This window comes from Poeciliopsis prolifica, unplaced genomic scaffold, assembly GCF_027474105.1.
Source record: "Poeciliopsis prolifica strain line A6 unplaced genomic scaffold, Auburn_PproV2 SCAFFOLD056, whole genome shotgun sequence".
Lineage (NCBI taxonomy): Eukaryota > Metazoa > Chordata > Actinopteri > Cyprinodontiformes > Poeciliidae > Poeciliopsis > Poeciliopsis prolifica.
In genome coordinates this window covers 3,237,173-3,259,818 of record NW_026562431.1, presented here as the reverse complement: position 1 = coordinate 3,259,818, position 22,646 = coordinate 3,237,173, and the positions used below count along the sequence as shown (strand labels likewise).

Genomic DNA, 22,646 nt, shown 5'->3' with positions numbered 1-22,646 from the left:
TTTACCTACTGTTTTCATTTGACTGCGCCTGCTTGTTTAGAACTGCAACACAGCCGAGTGTCTGAAGCTGAGGTGTCAGGTCGGCCGTCTGGAGAGGAACAAGAACGCCATCCTGTTCATCTACTCCAGACTGGATGTCAACAACTTCCTCAGGGTACAGCAACACAGCAGCTCTTATAACTGCTGCCTAAGACTCACACTGCATTCACGTTTTCCTTCTTTTTTTCTGTTTTGCGACATGTCAAAAGCTTAATCAAAAGTCAGATGACAAAGACGGTTAAAGTCACTTACATGTATGTTTTTGGGGGGATTTTCCCCCACAGGGTTTTACGGAGCTCGGTTTTCAAAGGTCGACTGTTGCTTTTGGTGATGCGTTACCTGGTCTGCTTCATCTTGTTTCCTCCCTCAGACTGAGAATCAGAATCGCTCCTACGTGGTTCGATCGACGGCGTCGTTTGAAGTCATTGAGATGCCGTACAAGAACCTGCGGACCGAGCTGCCGGCGAACTCCACCACCGTGAGTCCCAGTGAAACACTCAGTCATCAGCATACGGTTTAACAGCGCCAGGGTTTTCCATGGACAGGAAGCAATGTTATTAGCTAATCAAAATATATTCTCTAAAAAGCACAAATACAAATTTTGCACTTTGAAAAGTGTGAAATGTGTTAGAATGTTGGTTTCATTTCATCGCTGAAAATCAAAGCTTTTTCATCCCCTCTCCCCCGATGCTTTCTGCAACTGCTGATGTGGTTTGCACACGAAATGTCTAGATCTTTCTTTCTAACCTTAGATTTTGAAGAGAGATGTTAAAATCTAGTGGAAGATCCTAAAAGCCCAGGCAAACTCCTGAAGGGGAAGCTGAGCTTTGCTCCCTGCTCTTGTTTCCAGGTCAGCGTGTCGGTGACGTGGGTGGCGGACTCGGCCCAGCCGGTACCGGGCTGGGTGGTCGCTCTGGCGGTACTCGCAGGGCTCCTGCTGCTGGCTTTGCTCATCTTCATTATGTACAAGGTGAGGCTGCTTGTACACAAGGTCGGCCTTCTGTCACCTGAAGGATTAGAGAACAAATGTCTCAGTTTGATTGATTAACACTCAGTTTAACTTGCTTTGCCGCACCTTATGCGTCTTGTTTTGTAGGAAAGTTTCCAAATGATCTTTCTTTTCTTTTCTTTCCCCCCTTCTCTTCTTTGTCAGCTGGGTTTCTTTAAGAGAGTGCGCCCCCCGCAGGTGGACTGCACCGAGAAGGAGCAGCTGCAGCCAGAGGAGAACGGGAACACTGACGCTTAGAGGCCGAGAGTTTTAAGACGCAAAGGGAGAGAGAAAGTTAAGGAGAGAAGAAATCAGGGTAAACCAGCTTCAGAGAGAATCACTGTAATGACTGTTTGGGGGAGGGACGGCTAACTGTATTTGTTTAGCTTTTTTTTTTATGTTTTTTTTTTTCTTTTTTAAATCATGTTGCATTTGTGCCAAAACAGAAGCTGGAAAAACACTGGTCACAGATAAAAAAAAAAAAAAGAAAACAACCCTCGACGCTTTACACCGCGCGTTTTTAAAAGTTTAAGGATCGTGCCGTCTCTTTGTGCGGCTTCACGACGCTGAAGCACTTCCTTAGCGGCTTCCGTGAACCCGGCGCTCCGTCTCTCTCTGGTTCTCTAACACTAAAAGCAACACGTTCGAAACGCTCCCAGCATGCACAGGGAGCAGCAGCTGTCCCGTCGGGTTTGGCCTCGCAACAGATTTGCACATTTCTTCTGTCCTTTTCCGTCTTTTGTTTGTTTCTGCTTCGTCGCGACATTAAACGGCCGACGAGCCGATTGGTCTCGTCGGCCTTGAAGTCCAGAACTGCTGATGCGTGAAGAAAAGCGTAGTGATTGATGGAGGACGGGTAACAGCAGGACCAGTATTCATAACTGTAAGTACCAGAGTCAGCTGATTGGATTAGGACCAACAGCAGCAATGAAACAGCAACATTGAGATTGAGAAAACTAGGTTCTGGAATAGTTTTGGATAAAGATGGACTATTTGCTCTGAGATGATCAGAGTGTCGCAGTGATGCATCTTTTTCTTCTGTTTTCTCTCCTGCTTTGTGTGGTGTTTGGTAACGGACTGAAACTGTAGTATGTTGAGTTGTGCTTTTGGGGGGTTCGGGGAAGGGGTCTGCAGGGTTTTCTTATGTGTTTTTAAATGCATTTTGTACAAAACAGTAACGGTGATTTGCAGTAGCGGGTCCAGCTCTATTTAACACAATCAAGAAACGGTTTTCTTTCACCTCCGATCACTTGGTCAAACCCCGGACCCAAGGAAAACGGTTTTAGAATACATCCTGACCCCTGGAGGCCGATATGTGTTACTACACATATCTACAGCCTTTATGTCAGGGGTCCCCAAAGAGGGTCCTTGAGGGCCCGGCATCCTGCATGTGTTAGTTCTCTCCTTGGTGGTAGTGACAACCTTTTCAGCAGGTCAATGTTGTTCTTAGGCCTCAAACGAGCCATCATTTGATCCAGGTGCCTTAAATCAGGGAGAGAACCAAAGCATGCAGCATGCCGGGCCCTCGAGGGCCCACTTTGGGGACCCCTGCTGTCTGTAGCCAAAAAAAAATACACAACACACAATACTAAGTAATTATGTTATTTGATGCTATGCAAATGAGTTTGCATTAAATACATTGGAATGCTAATGCTACCGTTGTTAGCATTTGGATGTATTTAGCGGTCCTGCTACTGCTAAGGATAAGTAGTTTAGTTTAACCCTCTCAGGCTCAAATTACTTGCAAAGACTGGCTAAGTTGTTGCAAATCTGCAACACCTGCCTGGAGAGGGTCAACTTCATTAAAATGAAGTAGCATTGTTAAAAAATTGATTCTCTGTGGAAGGAAAAAAATCATAATGGTCTAAATTTCTTGTCGCATGAAGTCCGAGAGTCAAATGAACTAAAAGTGCGTTTTTATCTGGTCGAGCTGAGCTGCTAAACGGCACAGAATAAAAACCTTCAATTTATGGATGGAATGTATTGATCCTCTGAGAGGGAAAATAGTCAATAATACACAAAACAATGATCCACACTTGCTGTTACATTCCTCTGCAGCTTTTTAGCTACCGGAGCAGCCATAGCAACTGTAGCTAAGGGGCGGGGTTTAATCCGTGGTCACTTGTTACTTTCCTGCCATTTCCTGCACTGAAGCCTCTTTTTTCTTTTTTTTTTCTTTTTTGTTTATTTCCTTGTAGTTTGTCCTCAGATTTCAAACTGGTGACTGGCAGCTTCGCTAGAAACTTAAAAAGAAAAAAAAATCAGCTGGTTGCTTTTTTTTTCTTCTTCTAATGACTCTGATCTGACTTGTGTTATGTGTGTTTATGTATTTAAAAGAAAAGGAACAAAAACAACTTTTTTTTTTTTTTTTTTGCTATTTGCCCATATTGGGTTTGCATATTTTGACGATTTCACTGCAACAGCAGAAAGCGGGCGAGAGCGCAAAACGCCTTCACAACAATGAAAGTTGCGTCGTTGCTTTTCCACACTGGTTGGATTTCTGTTAAAGACGAAAACCTGAACGTACGTCACGTTTACCATGTGCAGGTCACAGTCATGGACCTCTACATGGTGTAAATAGGGTCACTCATTCTAAACAGGCCATAATATTTCTCTCATCTTAGTTTCTTAATTCTTAGCAAGCCTAGCCAGCTACGTAGCACATGAGGCTACGTTTGCTGACCTGGGCTTCCTGTTTGAGTCCTTTGGAAAACCTTTAAAACTTTGAACAGATTTAAATCAACAAATCAACACTGAGCAGTTTGGACAACTTTACCTTTAAAATTAGAGTTGTGTTTCTTTAATAGGCTAAATGTAGATTTTCTGCTTTCAGGATGGACTAATAATAAATCAAGTAACTTCAGTGATTTCTAAAGACACGAGTTTGAATTCACTCTAGATCTGCTCCACACAGTGTCACTAATATTTGCTCAAAGTTTTCTTCATATGTTGCAACTCGTCTCACCCTTTTTGACCGAGGGTGAAGAAAACGAAAACTGAACTGTTGGCGTTAATCGATGTCGGATGGCTTCCTGGCACAGATCACCTCTTTGAACAGAGTCCAGATGTTTTCAGCTGGGTTCAGTTCAGGACCGGCCCACAAACTTTCATCTACTGCAGGTTGAAAAGCAAATTAAATCAATAAATTAATAAATAAAAGATTGCACTGCAAAAACACTAAATCTTACCAAATGTTTTGGGTCTGGTTTATAGTCAAAATAGCATTTGAAATAATTTTATTGACATAAAACATGTTGTTCTTGATCAGTAATCCTTATTGCTGATGGAACAGTACTCGTCCTAATGATACATTATTTCACTTATAACAAGACCATTTTTTCCCAAGTTGTAAGTGAAATGATGCACCAATGGAAGTGGAACTTTCTCATCAATATTAAGGATTATTGACTCAAAACAAGCTCCTATTTCTTTGCAAAAATGCATTTGTCGGTGCCCTTAAATTGAGACGAATCTGCAACATTTCCGCTGGACGTCGGCGGCCTTGAAAAGTTAACTTTAGTTTGAAGTAAGTAAAATGAGAAGAAAGTGAAAATGTTTGTTTGTCTACAAGTTCAACCTTTAAATATGAGCTTTTACTTTCTAAAATGGGGAAATGATAGTATTTGTTTATTTAAATGATGACTTTGAAGGCTTTTCCACCTTATTGATCATTTTGAGTTAAAAATAATCACTTCATTAAAGAAAAAACTAAAAAAAAAAAACTAAAAGCTTTTAGAAGCTTTTAATTCTGGATGTTTAACTGCACTGAAGGTTCCTGGACTGAACTCGGCGTGGATTCCTAAGAAAGCAGTGAAATGTAAATTCATTGAAATGGATGTAGCACTAATCACAAACTGTCCATTTAGGAGATCAGTGCTTCATCTAGATTAAGATTATTTTTATTCCAGATTTTAACTCATTTTAAAGTCCAGACACCAAAAAGAAAATTTTAATTATGCAATAGCCTTTACCACACAGTTGAATTGTAAACCAAAATGACCACTGTTTATGATTTGTTACAATAAACCTGTAATATAACTTTAACACAAGCCTGTGAGGGGATTGCGAACAGCAGAGAATTTTACTTTTTGCAGGTGGAAGAATCACAAATGCAAAGATTTGATTGGTTGACGGGGATCTCGAGGGCTTCCTGATGGCAGCCATCTTGATTTGAGTGGCCAAATCTGCACAAAAACTTGCCTTTGATGCAGCACATTTCAAAACTGGTTTAAATCGACTCGTTTTGTTCACGATAAATGAAAGATTAACATCTGCGGTTGTGTGTGGTTGCTGGAGTGAAATCTGCTCCCACTCAGTCTGAACCACCTGCAGCTCTTTGAGTCGCGGCTCAATTCTCTGGTCTGTAGAATGAACTGAATCTGAACACGGTTAAGATTTCTATTTGAAAAAGAAGGAAATTAAAATGTAGAGAATCTAAAAGCAGAATCAGACTCTGAACTGACTGATGGCGATTTGACTCCAGTCCTTTTTATATATTTAACACCACTCTCTTTTCCTTTCTGCTATGAGCAAATATTTACTTTTTTTTTTTTTTTGATGTATGTATTCTTCCACTTAGAGTTTATATTAACAATAAAAAAAAGAGATGATTTCACTTTTGGGCTGAAATAAACAGATTTGTTCACATTTTTTTTTGTCCTGTGGTTTGTCTCCACGTTATTTTTGACGAGGGGGAGCTTAATAAAAAAATTTTAAAAAACGACATTAATAACTGTTCATATTAAAGACACATTGCTCGTTTGCTTCAGATTTTTATTCCGTGTGGTCTCCATTCCTCTTTGGCGTCTCACTGCGCCTCCGTCAGCAGGAAGCTGAGGTCACTGCCGGGATCCAACTCCACCGAGGGTTTCCCACTGAAACACCCAAACGGGACAATCAGAGGACGGGTCCAGGTTACAGAGTGTAAGAGACAGTCACAGGAAAACAAACCAGCCTCTCGTTGGACAACAAGATGAGGCCCAAACATAAAATAAGAATGGATGCGGATGCGGCGCCACTCGGGGAAAACAAATGTGGTTGTGACTGAACATGTGTGAGACAGAGCGGTCGCCGTTTGTCTTTGGTGTCCTACATTAGCAGTTAGCGTGATTAGCGCTGCTAGCATTACAGCAGTCTCTACTTGTATCCGTAGAGAACAGATCCAAACCGTAACTCAGAAGTTGAAAGGTCCAGAGGGCAAACCAACAAACGCTGTCGCGTGTTCAGCCGTCCTGTTACCTGCTAACGTCCTGCTCTCTCTCACTCTTTCACAGCCTGAATGTATGCAGATTGTCTGAACATGCCATAAAAACATGTTACTTACGATACACTTTTTTATTCTCAATATCTGAATATATCTGACTTCCTTGTAAACTCCTCTGACATTAAAAATGTCAACCTTTGAGTATTCTGCACTCAGTAAGAACTTTGCATACAAGTCTTCCAAATAATCACCGCAACTTTTCTCAAATCTGAAACGAAAATGCAATTGGACGCTGAAGTTTAGATTCCCATATTGCTCATGTAATGGTCGGGGAATGGACTAAATTTGAACTAATCTGATTTGATCAGGTTACATCAGTGGAGGGAAACGTTCAATTCCAGTTGTATATTGATTAGAATGTGATTAAGGTTTACGAGGATTGTGGGAGTTGACTTGTGTGTAAATATTTCAGTTTTTCAGCTGCGCGATAAACCTGCATAAATAAACGTAATGACTCTTAAAGTGACAGCACCTGCTGAAGAGTCGAGCCTTTGTTGTTCCCAACAGCGTGGCTTTGTCTCCTTCTACCAGCAGCAGGGAGCCTTCCTCAGTCCCTAACATATATAAATAAACCAATGAATGAAAACGGAAACAAACCAGGACAGTCCTATAACAGCCGGTTCTGACTCACCAGAACACTGGGAGTGTTGGGTTCTTCATGGTACTGGGTTATCCTCTGCTCCCTGGTCTCCTGCACAATGACAACGTGACACGGGATGAAACTTTGTAAAAAGAAGAGGAAAAACCGTCTGCACTCCAACAAACAAGATGGCCAACGAAACCAGAGTCCCGCCCATACTTACTGGATTTCTTACTTTAATGAAAAATGTAAGTGTGACAATGCGAACGCTAAGCCACAGTAAATCATATTCATATGGCTCATAATTTCTTATTCTGAAGAAGTAAAACATTATAAAGAATCTTTCAAAACCAAAATAAAATTACATTTTAGCAAACGGAGAATAAAACCACAAAAGATTTGAAAAGCCACAGAACTTACAGAGATTTAGATAGTTTTGAAACTATGTATAAAATCCTGGATAAACACTATAATATGCAAGAATATACCCAAATTTGTCAGAAAAATTCTATATTTCTCCACCAATATTTGCAGGGGAACAAAGCATAAAAGAAAGTCTGTCTAAAACTAAACTAAGACCAAACCACGACATCAGCACGGCGTCCTGCAGAGTGTCGTTCGCTTCAGGGTAAATTCCGTTTTGTTCATCGACTCCAGAGGTCAGCAGCAGCAGAATCGTATGGAAGAAAGAGCAACATTTCGCAACGGCCGACACGGATTCTGCTGACGTGCGTCAAATCTGACGCCGCTCTCTGCTTCTGCGGTTTCCTGTGCCGGAGAAATTCAAACCGCTGCAAGTTTTCAGCATGCGGACGGGTCATTTCGTTTCTTTTTTTTCTCCTTTCAACACAACTACGTTTGAACTGCGACACGTTTGTGTTTCAGACGAGCGCAGGCCGATGTGAAGAACAGGCTGGATCCACCGGAACACGGTGGAGGCGTCGGGTTTTTACTTCTAGCACGTGAAGCTGAAACCGTCTCAATCTGTCTGGACGTCATACAAAGATATGTATGAGATATGTAATTAAGTACAAAGAGCTTAAAACAAAGGTCAAATCCAGGTTGTTTAGTACTGAGCGTTTCTTTGACTGCGATAAGCAGCACAAAGCTGATAACGCTTATCAGCTAAGCGCAGAATATGGTGGAACTGATCAGATGAAGATGGACAAGATGAGATTTGCTAAAGTATTCACACCAGAAAACCAGCTCAGCCTGGTTGTTGTGTTAAAAAATGTTAAAAGAATTAACGTTGAAAATAAAACAACAAAGAAAATACTAAATAAAACTAGTATTTATTGTTTCTAAATAGATAACCGTCTGCTAAAGATTACTGATGTTTTATTATATTCATAAACCCGGCTCAGCCAATTAAGAAAATAACCAACGCCAGAAAGTCACAAACTTTGGGCCGTCTCGTAACGCGGTTGAATAAAACCTTGGTTCTTCTCTTTGTACCGACCTACAGTGGTTTAAAATTTCACTTTGCTTTAATGTTGAGCAAATAAAACAAAGTAAAAATTATTTAAGTTTTTTGAACCCAGCAATTTAGTCTCTCAGGGCAGAAAGTCTGGAGACCACCACTGTCGGGTCTCTTTAGTTGTTTCTCGACTCACCCCCATGTGGCGGCTGTTGGGGTCGGGGTCCAGGTAGTGCGGGTTGATGTTGAAGGGCACCAGGCCGATGGCACTGAAGGTCGGCGGGAAAACGATGGGCATGTCGTTGGTGGTGCTGATGCTGATGGTCGCCACGTTGGTTCCGGCGCTGGAGCCCATGTACGGGACGCCGTCCTGCGACGAGGCACAGAGAACGGGAAGACGTTGCCGGACCTCGCGATGCGTCCGTCTACTGCTACATGTAAGAGTCTGCGTGTTGCCATCAAGGCTGTTGGGCTCTGAGGAACCCGGCTGTGTGTGTGTGTGTGTGTGTGTGTGTGTGTGTGTGTGTGTGTGTGTGTGTGCTGCACCTCCAGGACTCTCTTCCTGATCTCCGTCACCACGTTGTTGTCGTAAAGGCTCTTCAGCAGCCGGAATGTGTTGCCCCCTCCTGCAAGCAGATGCGTCCGTTAGCGTCTCCGTGGATACGAGGTCAGTGTGGTGGTGGGGGGAAAGGTTACGGCAGTGAAGTGTTTAGAAACGCTAGCAAAAACACCAAACCCACTACTATAAGAGTTCTGAACTTCTGAGCCAATCTTCCCCCATTAGTTCTTGACCTTAAAAACGTAATTGGTTGTTGTTTGCATATTCGCTCCCTCTGTAGGAGCTGATCAAGTATTTACTTGATTTACTTGATTGTTCACAATCAAGTAAATGTTAACTTCAGTTTGAAAACTGCTGTGTATCAAATGTGACTGAAAATAAATTGAAGTTGGTGATTTCAATTTGGGCCTCTGTCTCTTTAAGAAGCTCCTGCTCTTTCAGAAACTCCGCCTTCAGGAAGTCATCACAACAAGGCTCCTCTATTAACCCTTTAACGAGGTTTTTATCATGCAATGAGGAGTAGCTCCTATGATGAGCTCAGCTGATGCTCAGTTGACATGACGCTAACTCCGCCCCCATGAGGAAGTAGAGCAGGACACTGTATATCACCCGAGACATTTTTTGAGTCATTTTTGTCTTATAGATCAACACCGAGGCAAAGATCCCTTCACATCAGGAGGAAGAAGCAGAAAGACAGAGTTAAAAAGGTTGACAAAATTAAAAAATATATAAAAAAACAGCACGCTGTGCTGTAGGGAGGAGAGCGTCGCCTTCGGCTCTCACCAATAAAAATGCCCTCAGCCTTTCGGACGGCTTCGACGGGGTCAGCAGCCTCGTGGATGCCGTCGACCTCATAACCTGCCGGGGTCACAAACACACGAGTCAAAACGAGCGTTTTCAGAACATCGTGGCACAGCTGGGGTCCGTTTCCACTCTCAAAGAACGCAACGGACCGCTGAAGGCTGTGATAGTTTAGAGCAGGAGTTCCCAAAGTGTGGGAACCTACCTAAGGATCTGAACTTGTTCCTGGCAGTCGTTGTGTAGGCATCTCTGTCATGGAGGGCATAGGGAACAAACAGCACTCTCTTCACATTCCTGAAGGATGAATCAACACTTAAAGTCAAATAAAGCTGTCAACACGGAGTCGTCCTTGCATTGATGACACCCTGGGCAAACCACCGTCACCGGCAACTAAACAAACACTCTGTCAACACATAAAAAGGGTTAGCATGTGGTTTGTTAGCAGCATTAAAAACTGAAAGACGTTGATGTGATGATATTTGAGAAAGACGACAAGCTGTGAATCAGGCGCCAACTTCAGCCTTTTGGCGTTCGGCGTGTTGAACCCCTTCCCCGCAAACAGTGAGGCGTTCTCGTTCTCCACGTTAGTCGGGTTCTCCAATCTTCTCCGGCGCCAAGGAAAATAAATGGCGCTCCAGGATGGCCGGTTTGAGCATCAAGAAGAGCAGGATGTTTTACTTTGTGCGTTTCTTCCTGAACTGAATTTTCCGCTGACTAGATTAGACATGGACCGCGAAACCTCCCTGCCCTCACAAATACGCAAAAAGCTCCTGGTTTTTAACCACCATAACATATAGAACACATTCTTCCGTTTTAAGATTGACATGAAGTTATTACCAGCGCTGAACTCGAGACAACTCAAATGCAGCATTCGCCACAGAAAAGGCTTGGGTTTTTTTTCTCAGTTTCCATTGTTGCGTTTCTTCTTGGCGCCCCTTTGTCCCATGCCGCCCAGACCACAGCGCCAAATGATCCAGAACAAACCCCCCACTATAAATTTGACGTTCGGCGCTCGTTTCCTCACTGACAGTGTCTCTTTGCGGGGTAACGTTGCGTCTCCTCGGCCTGTTTCTGCTCAGACTCACTTTCCAAAAAAGCTGCAGATGTGCTGCTGACAGTGGTCCAGGTAGCCGCCGCCGTGCAGAGTGGAGTTGGACACCAGCAGGAGTTTCCTCTTCATGTCTCACCGACACACGAGCTCACCTGGACTGCACTCCGACCAGTCCGGACTGCAGGGAGGGAACAAAAAAAAAAAATGCTGTCTGCTGTCTACTTTGACCTCGCGTCCCAAGACGTTCCGCAGCTGCTGCTTTAAGGACCTCGGAGTGTTTTCCCCTGACACGCACTTCCGGTTAATTCTCTGTTCCGTCCTCGGGTTCATTTATGGCTCTTTAATACGGGTTTTTAAATAACTGCTTGTTTTATTTCCCACGCGCGATAACATTTCGGCGTATTTGTGTCAAAATAAAAGTTTCGTGGTCCGGTCCATTACTTTCACAATAAAAGCCAGCATTTATTTTATTTATTTATTTATTTTTCGACAATCTCTACCCATATGAAAACATTATTGGTGCTGTTGATGTTGTTCACAATAAATATAACAAAAATGAAAAAAAGAAAAGAAGAAAACGAAAGCGGTTTTTCTTGATCTTGGAGTCCCATCAAAATAAAAGCCCCACCAGTACCGCAGAAATAATAATAATAATAATAATAATAATAATAATAATAATAATAAATCAGGAAAGCCGGTAGAGACCTACCAAAAAATACATGCAGTTCTAACTCTAGCAAAGAAAAAGAAAGAAAGAAAACTTCAAATGCTCACTCCTTCTTTTGAGTTTTATTGGCAGAACAAACTTATACGTTGAAGGGAAAAAAGCTACAATACATCTCTAAACATGTTTGTAGCTAGCTAGAAACGATCTTTGAAGGGTTGTGACGCTTCCTAGTTCTGTAAAAAAAATTAATAGAGTGGTGCATCCTGTTCACACACGGTCTTCGGAGGAGCGAGTCCTCCTCCTCTCAGCTGACTCCGAAGTAACGAACCAGAACCCGCAGCTGCTGCTGTCATCAAAGCCTTTAACCGGCCGGCGTTACAGTCCGCTCGAAAAAGTAGAACCGAATCATATCGACCGTTTTTTTTTTTTTTACAGAATGCTACCTTGTTCGGATTCACCTCGCGAGCGATGAATATAACGCGCACCGAGGGGACCGGACGGAGACCGTCGGCGGTTGTGTTTCCTCCGTGCTTCTCAGTACCGCTTCTCGGGCTCGCCAGAGGATGGAGCGCTGGTTAAGAGGGAGTGGAAAGCCGTCCGTGTCCCGGGTTCTCCTCGGTCCTGTCCTCGTCCTCTCGCTCCTAGCGGTACAAGCGAGCCGTCACAGAACCTGCACACACACAGTCCCCTCCGGCCGCGAGGTGAGCCTCGGCTGTACCTGCGACGTTCACTGGACAGTTTGTAGCGCCGAGTCTGTTAGCCTGCTAGCTTCCTGAGCTAATTAACGTTGATTTTATTAGCTATAAATTCTGTTAGAGGATGTTTAAACCCAAGTCAAACTGTCACCAGATATGATGTCTGAGAACCGTACTCCACACTCACACTGTCGTAAAGTTTTGTTTCAGTTCACTGTAATTTGGAATTTAGCAGTTAGTTAAAAAGCTAAGCGGCTAACCAGAAGCTAGTCTGTTCGCCCGGCTTCATGTACAGCATAATCTGTGTATGTACCCAATTATAGCGATTGTTCAGAAATTTACAATCATTTTATTCAATCTAACTGTTCAATTTAAGCCTCACTTCTCCTAGCAACAGCAAAAATAGTACGTCCGGGTGGGCATTTTCAGAATAAAAGCTCAATGAAAATGTAACTGAACCAGATATCTGCAGCTTTTCAGCCCAAAGAGCCGTTTTTATCCAAAGTCCAGCAAATTAAAACTCGCAGAACAAAAAATGTTGCATGGCCTTTTGAAAAAAAATAAAGTTTTAGTTTCTGATAAGAATTTGTCGTTTTAAAGAACCTATTTTAACAGTTGAATTAATGAACAACTTCATAAAAATAACTTGGCTACATTTCAATGAGATGAAGAAATATTTGTGAAAAAAGGATTTACAAAGCTAATGACAAGAAAACATAATCTGAATATTACTGGTACTTTTACAAAGTGAATGCAAAATCACATAAGACTGGAAACCAGTTAAAACCTGCCATTGGCATAATTTATTAGAAATATATATTTTTATTGTACAGTTTGACATTTTGTGTTGTCAGAATTGTTTGCTGTTTTTTATTCTACTGTTGATTGCGCCTCAATAAATTATAAAACATAATTAAATGATTCATTTTGTGTTTGTGTAGCCTTACCTGCAGTGCTTTTCTGTTACCTAAAAGATTTAAACTAGTTATCCTTTTTTATTGTCACTTTTCTAAGTATTTCAATGACTTCCAAATATCTTCCAAAAAGTTTAATGCCAAACTGCCCACCCGAAATACACATACATGTAAAAGTATCAGTTTGTAATTTCAGCCAAATTTATTTAGAACCTTAGTGGAGGGTCTATGCTAAGATTTTCTAAATATTATAAATAGTATTGAAATAGTGCAAATAAGAGCACCATGTTGGGTAGCTTAACGCCAAGTAGAAAACTTAAAGAGCTGTTGGGTAGCTAACTCATTGATTTCCAAGCCCCTCCAAACACACAATGAAACAAAAAAAAACAATAGCATCACATTAAAGTTCCTGTTTACTTCTTTTAGGTTGTCCATCAAGTGTACTTGAAGCCTGAGCGCTTAGCGAAGAGAAGTTCTTCTGACGACCTGCAGCTAAAGATAAAAGTCGTCTACGACAGCAGCGTTGACCAGTAAGTTCAGCAGTTGGCCAATGCTGATCTATTCTCTGAGCTACAGGAAAGCAGTGTGGGGACTTGAAAACTGGGTTTATGTTCTCCGTCTTCCTAGTTTTAGTGAGAACGTGAGCAGCAGCGTACTGGATCAGCTGCAGCTGGAGGATTGACTATTTACGCCAGGGTGTTGGTTCTACTTAGCACTGAGAGAAAGCACAGGAGCTTGTTTTGTTTTTTAAACTTATTATCTGTTTATCAGATTATCTGACATACCATACTGTCATAATATGAGTTTCAACAAATATGTAAAAAAATACATATTTTTTATAATGTTTTCACACAGCATCTTTAACATTCAATTTTTCTTTTCTTCTGACAACCACAGAATTCTGGGTTATTTCATTGAGATTTTACATGAAATAACAAAACACTGTTTCTTACGGTCTTTGCCTGGTGAACACTTTGCAGAAGCCTGTGGCTGTTTCTCTCAGAATTATCTCTACCAGATTTAACGACAGGACGGGGGTAAAGAAACACGTGCCTGTAATGTGATAAATGTGTGACGGTTTAATAGACATGAATATTTTGCTAAGGCACCATATATAATTTTTCTGTCGGTGGTTAATGAGCTCACTCTTTGTCTTCACAGACTTCCTGCTGACAAACGGAGACTGGTGAAGGTGAGAGGACCCTCACCCTATAGTGTTTAAAAAAAAAATGGATGCAAAGATAAAAGTGGCTGTTGCTAGATGAGGATATAAACCGTCTGTAATCTTTCTAACAAACAGCAGCATTATTGCCTCCTGTGACATGGTGATAATGTGACCAGGGCTCAGCCTGAGGCCTCCATGAGTTTTAGACAATTATAACCATTCATTATGGTGCTCTGAGAATATAGTATTACTGCCTTAGACTTAATTATATTACCAAAAATGCTTATGATAGGGGACCTATTATGCTAAATTTATATTTTGCACATAATTGTACTTCTATTTGGGTTTCCACTGCTTCTAAAAACAGCTCATGTCTGTTAGGTGGCTTTTGGGAATAAATTCATGTTTTTTTTGCCTGGAAAATGATCCTTTTCAAAATCTTGCCTATTGTCAAGTCACAAATCAGCAGGCACTGCCCCTAAAGCAGCAACCTCAGCGACCCAGCCGGTTACCTAGCAACCCTAGCTGAGCTCCAGCATGTTTGGTCAGCTGTTTGCTGCTGGAAAAGACAAGTGTTTTGTTGTCAACTTAACGTCCAGAAACCACTTGCTGCAGTCTTGTTTGTTGAGCAGGAGGTTCTACTTCTGCCCTTCAAAGATGTAAAGTTGTATAATTGCGCGTCTGTTTGCAGCCATTTTCAAATACAAGTGTAAACGTTGACTGGGGGAGGAGGCTGGCCAGCAGCGGCTTATTTGTGTTTAAAGTGACAGAGACCTAAAACTGGTCATTCTGACAGGAGCTCAAAATAGGCAGAACTGAGCAAACTGAAACATCACTACCTAAGAATGATTTGAAAAATTGTGATGAAAATGTGTTGTGTACCCCCTAGACCTTTCTTAACATGTTCAAGGAAACATAATAGATCACCCTTGAAACATTTTGAATGTTCACTGTGGATTGTGTGTATAAATATATGCATGGCTTTAAATCGGCACATCATTAAAATAAATGCCCTTTAAAGGGCTGAAAATCAACCATTGAATTTTGAACCTTTACTGAAATCTTCCTCCAAATTTATCGACTTTTGAAACGAAAAGTATCGGTGTGGACCAGAATCAGAGTCGAAGGCTGGGCTTTTTAGAGATTGGCGATTGACTGCAGTTTTCAGCTCTCTCTGTACGTCTTTATTCAGGACAAGTTGTTTCCTCAGGCCATCAACTACCTTCAGAAGGCCTTCAGTTTGAGGCGCAGGGTGGGACCTGTGCTGCTCAGCAGGTACCTCACCATTCCCATCACCCGGTTTACAATCTGGGGAACAATTGGCGGATTTAGTAACTTGTGTTTTTTTTTAGTTGTTTTCTTTAATCGGTGGAAACAAATGTCTTCCTTTACGGTTTTAGTTGTCAAATGTGGAAAGACATCAGAAACCAGATTAACCTGAGCAAAGTTTAATATCTCTTTTCAGACAATGCGCAACCAACCAATACATGAGGAAGAGAGGTGACCCTCACCGATACTGCCAGGATGCCTGTGCAGACGTCACCCGGTGCGGCCCCGTCGTTGTACCACAGCACCACCTGCAGGTCGGAAACAGCTGTGCAACATATAAGCCCTTCTTTAAGATAAATTTCATTCTAATTTAAAGATAAGGAGTGCTGGAAAGTGGCAGAGAACGGAGTTTTAAAGCTCCCATCAAAGAGGGTTTTGGACATTTCTGTTTGTTTTCAGCAATGTAAGGTTTGCAGCGAGTCTGGGAAGTCGTGTGGCCCAACGGGGCCCCCGGACGGCCCCGGGGTGGAGGGCTCAGACTTTGTGCTGTACGTCAGCGGCATCACCACTGAGAGATGCGGACAGGAGAACATAGTGGCCTACGCTGCCTACTGCCAGCTGGAAGCAGAGCTGGACCGGTCAGCTTAATTATCCTTTAATCTTAATGAAGTCCAGGAATAAAGACAAGTCTGTACCTTTTAACTCTCTCTATATATGTGTGTGTGTGATTTTTCAGGCCCATTGCAGGTTATGCCAACCTGTGTCCAGCCATGATCTCCTCTCAGCCTCAGGAGTTTGAAGGAATGCTCTCCACTGTCAAACACGAGATCATCCATGCTCTGGTAATACGCTTTCTCTCCTCTCTGACACACACATCACCAGACCTGTCACAACAACACATTCGGCTAGATGATGAATTGTTCCAGAAGTCATCACGATAAACGATAATATTGTTGTTTTGAGACCATTAACGGTAATGGCATCATAATGCCAAAACACATTCTCAAAAATCAATAAATGTTCAATTCTAATGAACATTTTAACATTGGAACTGGAAGACATTTTAAATATCCAGATAAACAAAACAACAGAAACAACAAATACAATGAATTATGAAGTCTTTGTAAACAAAATCAACTAAACAAAACAGGTTCAGTTGAGATCCAAAGCAGCCAACAGAAGACTTTAGTCATCCAGTTCATACTATAAAGAAAGAGAAAAAAATGATGAATTGGGTAAATGGAAATTTTGAGCTTCTTCTAATTTATCATGTCATTAATTGATCTATTACTTATTGCAACAGGCCAACCTATTAAGCTTAATTAGTTTGTTTTTCTTGATCTGGAATACACTCCCTGTTTTTTTTCTGAGTAATGGTCATACAAAACACTTTGTGTCATTCTTGTTACGTTAGCTTTGCTGTTGCCAAGGCAAAAGATTTCTATCCATAAAAATCAACGATATCCCCTCCATCAACATCTCTCTGCCTCATGTCCTCCTTCAGAGACTGAGATTTTTGTGTGTGCTCACCAGGGGTTTTCGGCCGGTCTGTTCGCCTTCTACCACGACGACGAGGGCAAACCTCTGACTCCGCGCTTCGCCAGCGGCCTTCCTGCGTTCAACGAGAGTAAGCAGACGGCCGATCTCGCTCCGCCGATTTCATTTCTTATCCGCCTGACACTGGCCCTGCTTTCATCCAATCAGCTTCATTTGTGTTGTGACTCTGTGTTCAGTCACATTCCCCTCCTCTAAGCTCTTAACCTTTGACCTGTTGCTCAGCCTGGGCGTGTACCAGTGGAGCGAGGCGGTGATCAGGAGGGTCAGCCGACTGTGGGACATCAGAGGAGGAGAGATGGTGCGGCACCACGTTCACGTCCTGGTCACTCCTCGAGTCGTGGTAAAGAGCAGTTTCTCTGCTTCACAGATTCACTGCATCCATCATGTTCTAAAGTTATTCCCTCTTCAAAAACATACCTGGGATGTTGCCTTGATTCTTTCATGAATGTTTGAGAAATTCTGGTGGACTTAACTCCGCCTTTGAGGACGAAGCTCCGCCTCTGAGTTGCATTTTCCAAACTCCTGGGCTTCTGCCTCCCAGAGCAACTGTGATGAATTGATTATTCACATAATTGACTTATGGTCAATTTGAGTATGCACTGTAAAAAAAGTCAGTTTGCTCAAAAGACAACACAGCCATTGTTGAATCTGATTAATCCCAAACCGTGAGCAAATGAAAAATATACAAAATCTGGAAAAACCACAAAAAAATCACAACTTCCTGGATGATCAGTGTAAAAATAATTTAATTTTGATAAACACTTATTGAATGCTGAAACAAACAGCTATTTATTGATATTTGAACAATTTAATTGGTTTTATTAATACATTCCGGCCTTTTAAGAACATTCAGATTCTGGATTTGGCCCAAAATGAAAATGAGTTTGACACTCCTGCTTTGCATACCCACTGTGTCCAAAATGTTCTTTGTGTCCATTTTCGTTCTTTTCTGTCCGTTTTCCTAACAGCATTTCAGCTGAACTCTGTTAACTTGGCAGAAAACCCAGTGAGCGTCCGATGTGCTCAGTGATACTTCAGTTTGGTCTGGATGTTGGTTTAGCGGATGTGACGGAGTCACAGGGTTGTCTGTGTCGCTCCTGCAGGAAGAGGCCAGGAGGCACTTCAGTTGCCCCATCCTTGAGGGGATGGAGCTGGAGAACCAGGGCGGGACGGGAACCGAGCTCAACCACTGGGAGAAGCGGCTGCTGGAGGTCCGTACCTTCTCACCCACCCTCTGCGTTTTACTAAACACCAAATACTTGTTCTCTCCTCCTCGTGATCCCGTACCACTCTCTCCAGAACGAGGCCATGACGGGCTCCCACACCCAGAACCGGGTGTTTTCCCGCCTCACGCTGGCTATCATGGAAGACAGCGGCTGGTACCGGGCCAACTACAGCATGGCACAGAGGCTGGACTGGGGCCGCGGCCTCGGCTGCGACTTTGTGATGAAGAGCTGCAAGTTTTGGATGGACAAACAGAAGCAGAGGTGCTGTTTTAATAATAATGATAACAATTCCAGATGTCAGCTTTTGGTATTTTTAGTGCCAACTCTCAGAGTTGTTTTTATTTAATAGTTTGGTTGTCAAATTTTCCCTACCAAGCAGTCCGTCATAAAAAATATCAGGATAAGTAATCTGAGTTTGTTCTGTTATGCAAAATTGACTTTTTTGAGCTTTACACAATGTTATAATATTATTCCCTCATCAAAAACACACCCGAAGTTTTGCCTTGATTCTTGCATGCACGTTTAAGAAATCCTTTAATCTCTATGGCAACCATTCAGCTGTGAAAAATGCCTGGATGGAAGTACAAGGACGAAGCTCTTCCTTAAAGCTGCAGATTCCAAGGTTTCACATCTCTGCTCTGACTCCCCCACTCAGCTCCTTCAGACTAGCCAGCAGCAATTAGCAAACACCTGGTGGACCTGAGCAGCTGCTGAGCTCAATATAGGAGCTACATCTCAGTGAAACGCTGGTAAAAATGTTGCTAAAGGGTTAATAGAGGAGCCATGTTGTGATGACTTTGTGAGAGCGGTGTTTCAGAAAGAGGAGGAGCTTTTAGAGACAGAGGCCCAATTTAAAGCCATTAAACTATTATGTAAAATTTCTTTCAAGTCATTTTATATATACCTACTTTATTATGCTATAAAATGTCACTACGTGGCTAGAATACACAAAATAGTACCCCTTTAATTTTTTCTTTCTGATATTTTCTGATCATGCTTCACTTTCTCAGTTTATCCCTTCACTGTTGTCGGCAGGCGGCACCCTGTGACCCCATTCTGTGACACGGTGCGGGCCTCTCCTCTGCAGCTGACCTGCAGACACGACCAGCTGGCAGTGGCTGTCTGCAACTTACAGAAATACCCCCAGCAGTTGCCCCTGGAATACCAAGTAAGTCAAAAACTTTTTCCCAGCAGCCATTTCTTGGTTACTTTGTGTCTAAAGTTGACTTTGTAGATCATCACTACATTTTCTAAATAACTGGCTATAGACTTTTAGGAAAATGTACAGATTGGATATTTTTTCAATAGAATTAACCAATAAATGAAAACCCAAAAAATGGATACTCCCAAACAATAAACAATAAAAAAGACATTCATTCCCAAGTGCCTCGTTGTTTTGTCAGTATTTCGATCGGATCCCGAACGTTGCTGCAGATCAGCTGACGTCCTTCGGGGGTGCTGTGGAGATCGCCGATTTCTGCCCCTTCAGCCAGGAGTTCAGCTGGCACCTCAGCGGAGAATATCAACGAAACTCGTACTGCAGAGTGTCGGAGAACCAGCCAGGTCCTGCTCACATCGCAAAGATGATAACGACTAGAATCTAGTGCTCTGAACATCAGCTGATATCTGTATGTGTTTGTAGACTCATGGAGGAATTATGGAGCAGAGCAGTACGGCCCACACTCTGTGTCTGTACCAGAAGTCGGCCTTCGTCATGGAGCAGTGCACCAGGAAGATGACGTATCCAGACTGGGGCTCCGGATGCTACCAGGTGCTTTCAGTTTGTCCTCATGTAGCGAAGAACCACCCGGAGTCTGCTGAGACGTCTGTCACGTCTGCTTTAAAAGAAAATATATACATCTGTAATTACTTACAAAGTTGCATAAAAAGTTTTAAGTCGTGACTTAAAGTATGCTGCCAACAAGGTTAACAAAAACATATATATATATATTTTTTTTTTTTTTTTTTTTGAGGTGCGAAGAATGCATAACGATTTTAGTTTAAGCAATAAGAGGTTGGGTCAGCAACCTTTTTTATATTTTGATTCCAGCTGCCACAGGTTGGCGCCAGTGCTTCATAAAAGGCAGACAGTTTCCTAACATTGAGAGTAATTTCAGTTTATTTGGTCTAGAAAATATTTTTATTCTATTCCACCAACAAAGAGAATTAATGTGTTCTTGTCTTTTTTTGGGTAAAACGTTGCTAGATGTTGACAGCTCTACTTACTATGAATGTAAAATCACAAACACGACTATTAAAGGAAAAACGTTTTGTGTCCGACAGTTTCCTTTGAAGAAGAAAAAATTTACGATTGAAATTCTCATGCTAAAAAAAAAAAAAAGACAAAACGTGTCCACCAGAGGGCCAAATTTGTAACGTTCTTGAACCGCGGTCAGAGTTCACACAGAGCTGACCGCTGTTGCTGCCCCGCCTGCAGGTTTCGTGCTTGCCTCAGGGCCTGACGGTGTACGTTCAGGACCGCTCCTTCCTGTGCGTGAGGAAAGGTCAGCAGCTGAGCGTCAGCGTCTGGCTCAACGACTGGGTTTACAACGGGGTCCTGCTGCCCCGCCTGCACCGACTTCTGTGACAACTGCCCCCTGCCCACCAGCTCCTGCCCGTCAACAACTCCAGGAACAAGCCCATCGGTCAGTTTCACTCGTTTGCTAACACAAAAAGTTATCGATTAATGACTTAATCTGCAGGTAACTGACTGATTAGACTCACTGATGATAAATAAGAACAAACCAAAAACCTGAGTTCTCACTTGTATCAAAAGGTCCGACCATCTTCCTAGAAGATGAAAGGCTCCATTTTAATATGCTGAATTTAAAAAAATAATAAAATTATTATTTTGTGTCAGCTGTATTAAAAACTGACAGAATAAACATTAAAATGTGACTCTGACAATGCTAAACGTATTTATAAAACAGTAACTTCTTAGGTTGCTAAATAGAAATGTAAAATGTGAAAAGAATGATTAATTTAAATGTAATGATTTAATTTCCCTTTGGGATAAATGCAGTACTTTTTAAAAATATGTTTAACACTCATCTCCCCGTCAACATATACATGTTCATATAGACTGGTTGCTCTTGAAGGAAGGTTAAAACTTTGCTACATTAAGTTCATTTTCTCAGGACAGTCCTCAAAATCAACCGTGTTTTTTTATCGTCTTTTTTTGACGTGTTACAGTTTCCACCCCCTGCGTTTCTGTGGCCACATCCTGACCTTCGTAGCACAAAAGCCATTTTTCATCCCACACTGGACAATGTTCGAATCGCTTGTCTTTCTCGTTCTGACATGGCTCTGCCTTTAATTCCTGTGTCTGCTGTCTCGTCTTAAGAATGACCAGTGGCGCCCTCTTCTGTGCAGTAGGCCAAACTACAACACTAAAAGAAGTCCTAAGCAGACATTAGAACTTAATCGACATTTAAATGTCATTCAATTAATAGTTTTCATCCCTGTTAAGAACCCAACGTTAATTATCTGTGTTTGTTTGCTTTCAGATCCCTGCTCCAGTTCTCCAGGTCTGGGCATCACTCTCTGGCTCCTTCTGCTCAACCTGCTCCCTTTAGTGGCTGGACTGCTGATCTGTCACTGGAGCTGATGACACACACACACACACACACACACACACACTCACAATAAGGTAGCTAAAACTCTACTGTACTGTAGCCCTCAGAAGACTTGATGACACCTTGTTTTTCTTCTGCATTTGGTTTTCTTTCCTTTAACCTGAAGCTGGGAAAAAACAACCTTTTGACTCTGTCTCTCTTTCTCTCTCTCTCTCCGCTCCTCTTTTATCGTTTCCTCCTTGGACTCAATGTTTTTCCTCTCAGGATCTTTGCTCTTCCATTCCTTCTGTCTGGGTTTTTCCAATGACAAAACTGTGTCTGCTTCTCTCGAAACCATCTGCCACAAAAGGATGTGTTTACATGCACTTCAAAAACAAGGTTGCACTCTTTTTGCGTGTGTGTGTGTGTGTGTGTGTGTGTAATTGAGAACCACGGTCACTGTAATCTGAATGTAAACAGTGCACATCTACTTGTTTCGAAAGGTTACCGCTGGCTAGGGGAGGTACGGTTGTTTAAATGTGGCAGCTTATCTGGTTACTTGCAGGTGAACTGTTCGTATTAAATGTGCATGTTATGAACCAATACTTCTCTCTTTTCAAGGCTGTGGTGCGTTTATATTGATGTAAATATGTAGAATTATTTAAATTAGTCATTTTTACTGCGACCCACAATGCAATCTCTAATCCACTGATCGATCAAATCAGATCTGCCTGTCAGGATGTGCTAATGCTACCAAACTCTCCTAAGAACTTAAGATTGCTCAGATAATTGCTAGATTTGTTGTGTTGCCCTTCAAATTTCAGGCAAGTCATTCCCAAATCTTGGATTTGTGAATGATGCCACAGTTGAGATCTTTTCAGCTGCAATTCAGAAAGCCACT

The 22,646-nt window shown here is 42.1% G+C and overlaps 3 protein-coding genes across 3 annotated transcripts in view; 2 read left to right on the top strand and 1 right to left on the bottom strand.

Moving 5' to 3' along the window:
- LOC129379190 (integrin alpha-V-like) overlaps positions 1 to 5,677 on the top strand; it is a 47,413-nt gene extending 41,736 nt beyond the window's left edge. Inside the window, 4 exon segments of the mRNA XM_055059839.1 lie at positions 41 to 154; positions 410 to 517; positions 890 to 1,009; positions 1,193 to 5,677. Of these exon segments, the coding sequence (XP_054915814.1) occupies positions 41 to 154; positions 410 to 517; positions 890 to 1,009; positions 1,193 to 1,285 (435 nt within the window). The 3' untranslated portion in view covers positions 1,286 to 5,677.
- A 106-nt stretch (positions 5,678 to 5,783) lies between these two features.
- Positions 5,784 to 10,839, bottom strand: LOC129379201 (alpha-aspartyl dipeptidase-like). Its single transcript, XM_055059855.1, has 8 exons — positions 10,733 to 10,839; positions 9,853 to 9,941; positions 9,630 to 9,704; positions 8,834 to 8,913; positions 8,484 to 8,657; positions 6,922 to 6,981; positions 6,763 to 6,836; positions 5,784 to 5,901 (listed from the first exon to the last, which is right to left on the bottom strand). The coding sequence occupies exons 1-8, from the start codon at positions 10,825 to 10,827 to the stop codon at positions 5,835 to 5,837; spliced, it is 714 nt and encodes a 237-aa protein (XP_054915830.1). The 5' UTR covers positions 10,828 to 10,839; the 3' UTR covers positions 5,784 to 5,834.
- A 953-nt stretch (positions 10,840 to 11,792) lies between these two features.
- Positions 11,793 to 22,350, top strand: LOC129379200 (leishmanolysin-like peptidase). The gene is given in 19 exon segments (XM_055059854.1): positions 11,793 to 12,066; positions 13,401 to 13,504; positions 14,136 to 14,166; positions 15,332 to 15,414; positions 15,605 to 15,722; positions 15,868 to 16,046; positions 16,145 to 16,250; positions 16,942 to 17,039; positions 17,188 to 17,305; positions 18,069 to 18,176; positions 18,265 to 18,452; positions 19,227 to 19,359; positions 19,595 to 19,754; positions 19,834 to 19,876; positions 19,878 to 19,962; positions 20,629 to 20,750; positions 20,752 to 20,789; positions 20,792 to 20,836; positions 21,698 to 22,350. Coding segments are annotated over 19 exon segments (1,998 nt in total). The 5' UTR covers positions 11,793 to 11,928; the 3' UTR covers positions 21,799 to 22,350.
- The last annotated feature ends 296 nt before the right edge of the window (positions 22,351 to 22,646 follow it).

Bases quoted from the DNA above. Each gene is read 5' to 3' on its own strand.
- LOC129379201 (XM_055059855.1), bottom strand. From the start codon at position 10,827: ATGAAGAGGAAACTCCTGCTGGTGTCCAACTCCACTCTGCACGGCGGC. The intron at 9,705-9,852 runs GTAGGTTCCCAC...TGACCCCGGCAG, and splicing joins GAACAAGTTCAGATCCTTAG to GTTATGAGGTCGACGGCATC. The intron at 8,658-8,833 runs GTGCAGCACACA...GCCTCGTCGCAG, and splicing joins TCAGGAAGAGAGTCCTGGAG to GACGGCGTCCCGTACATGGG.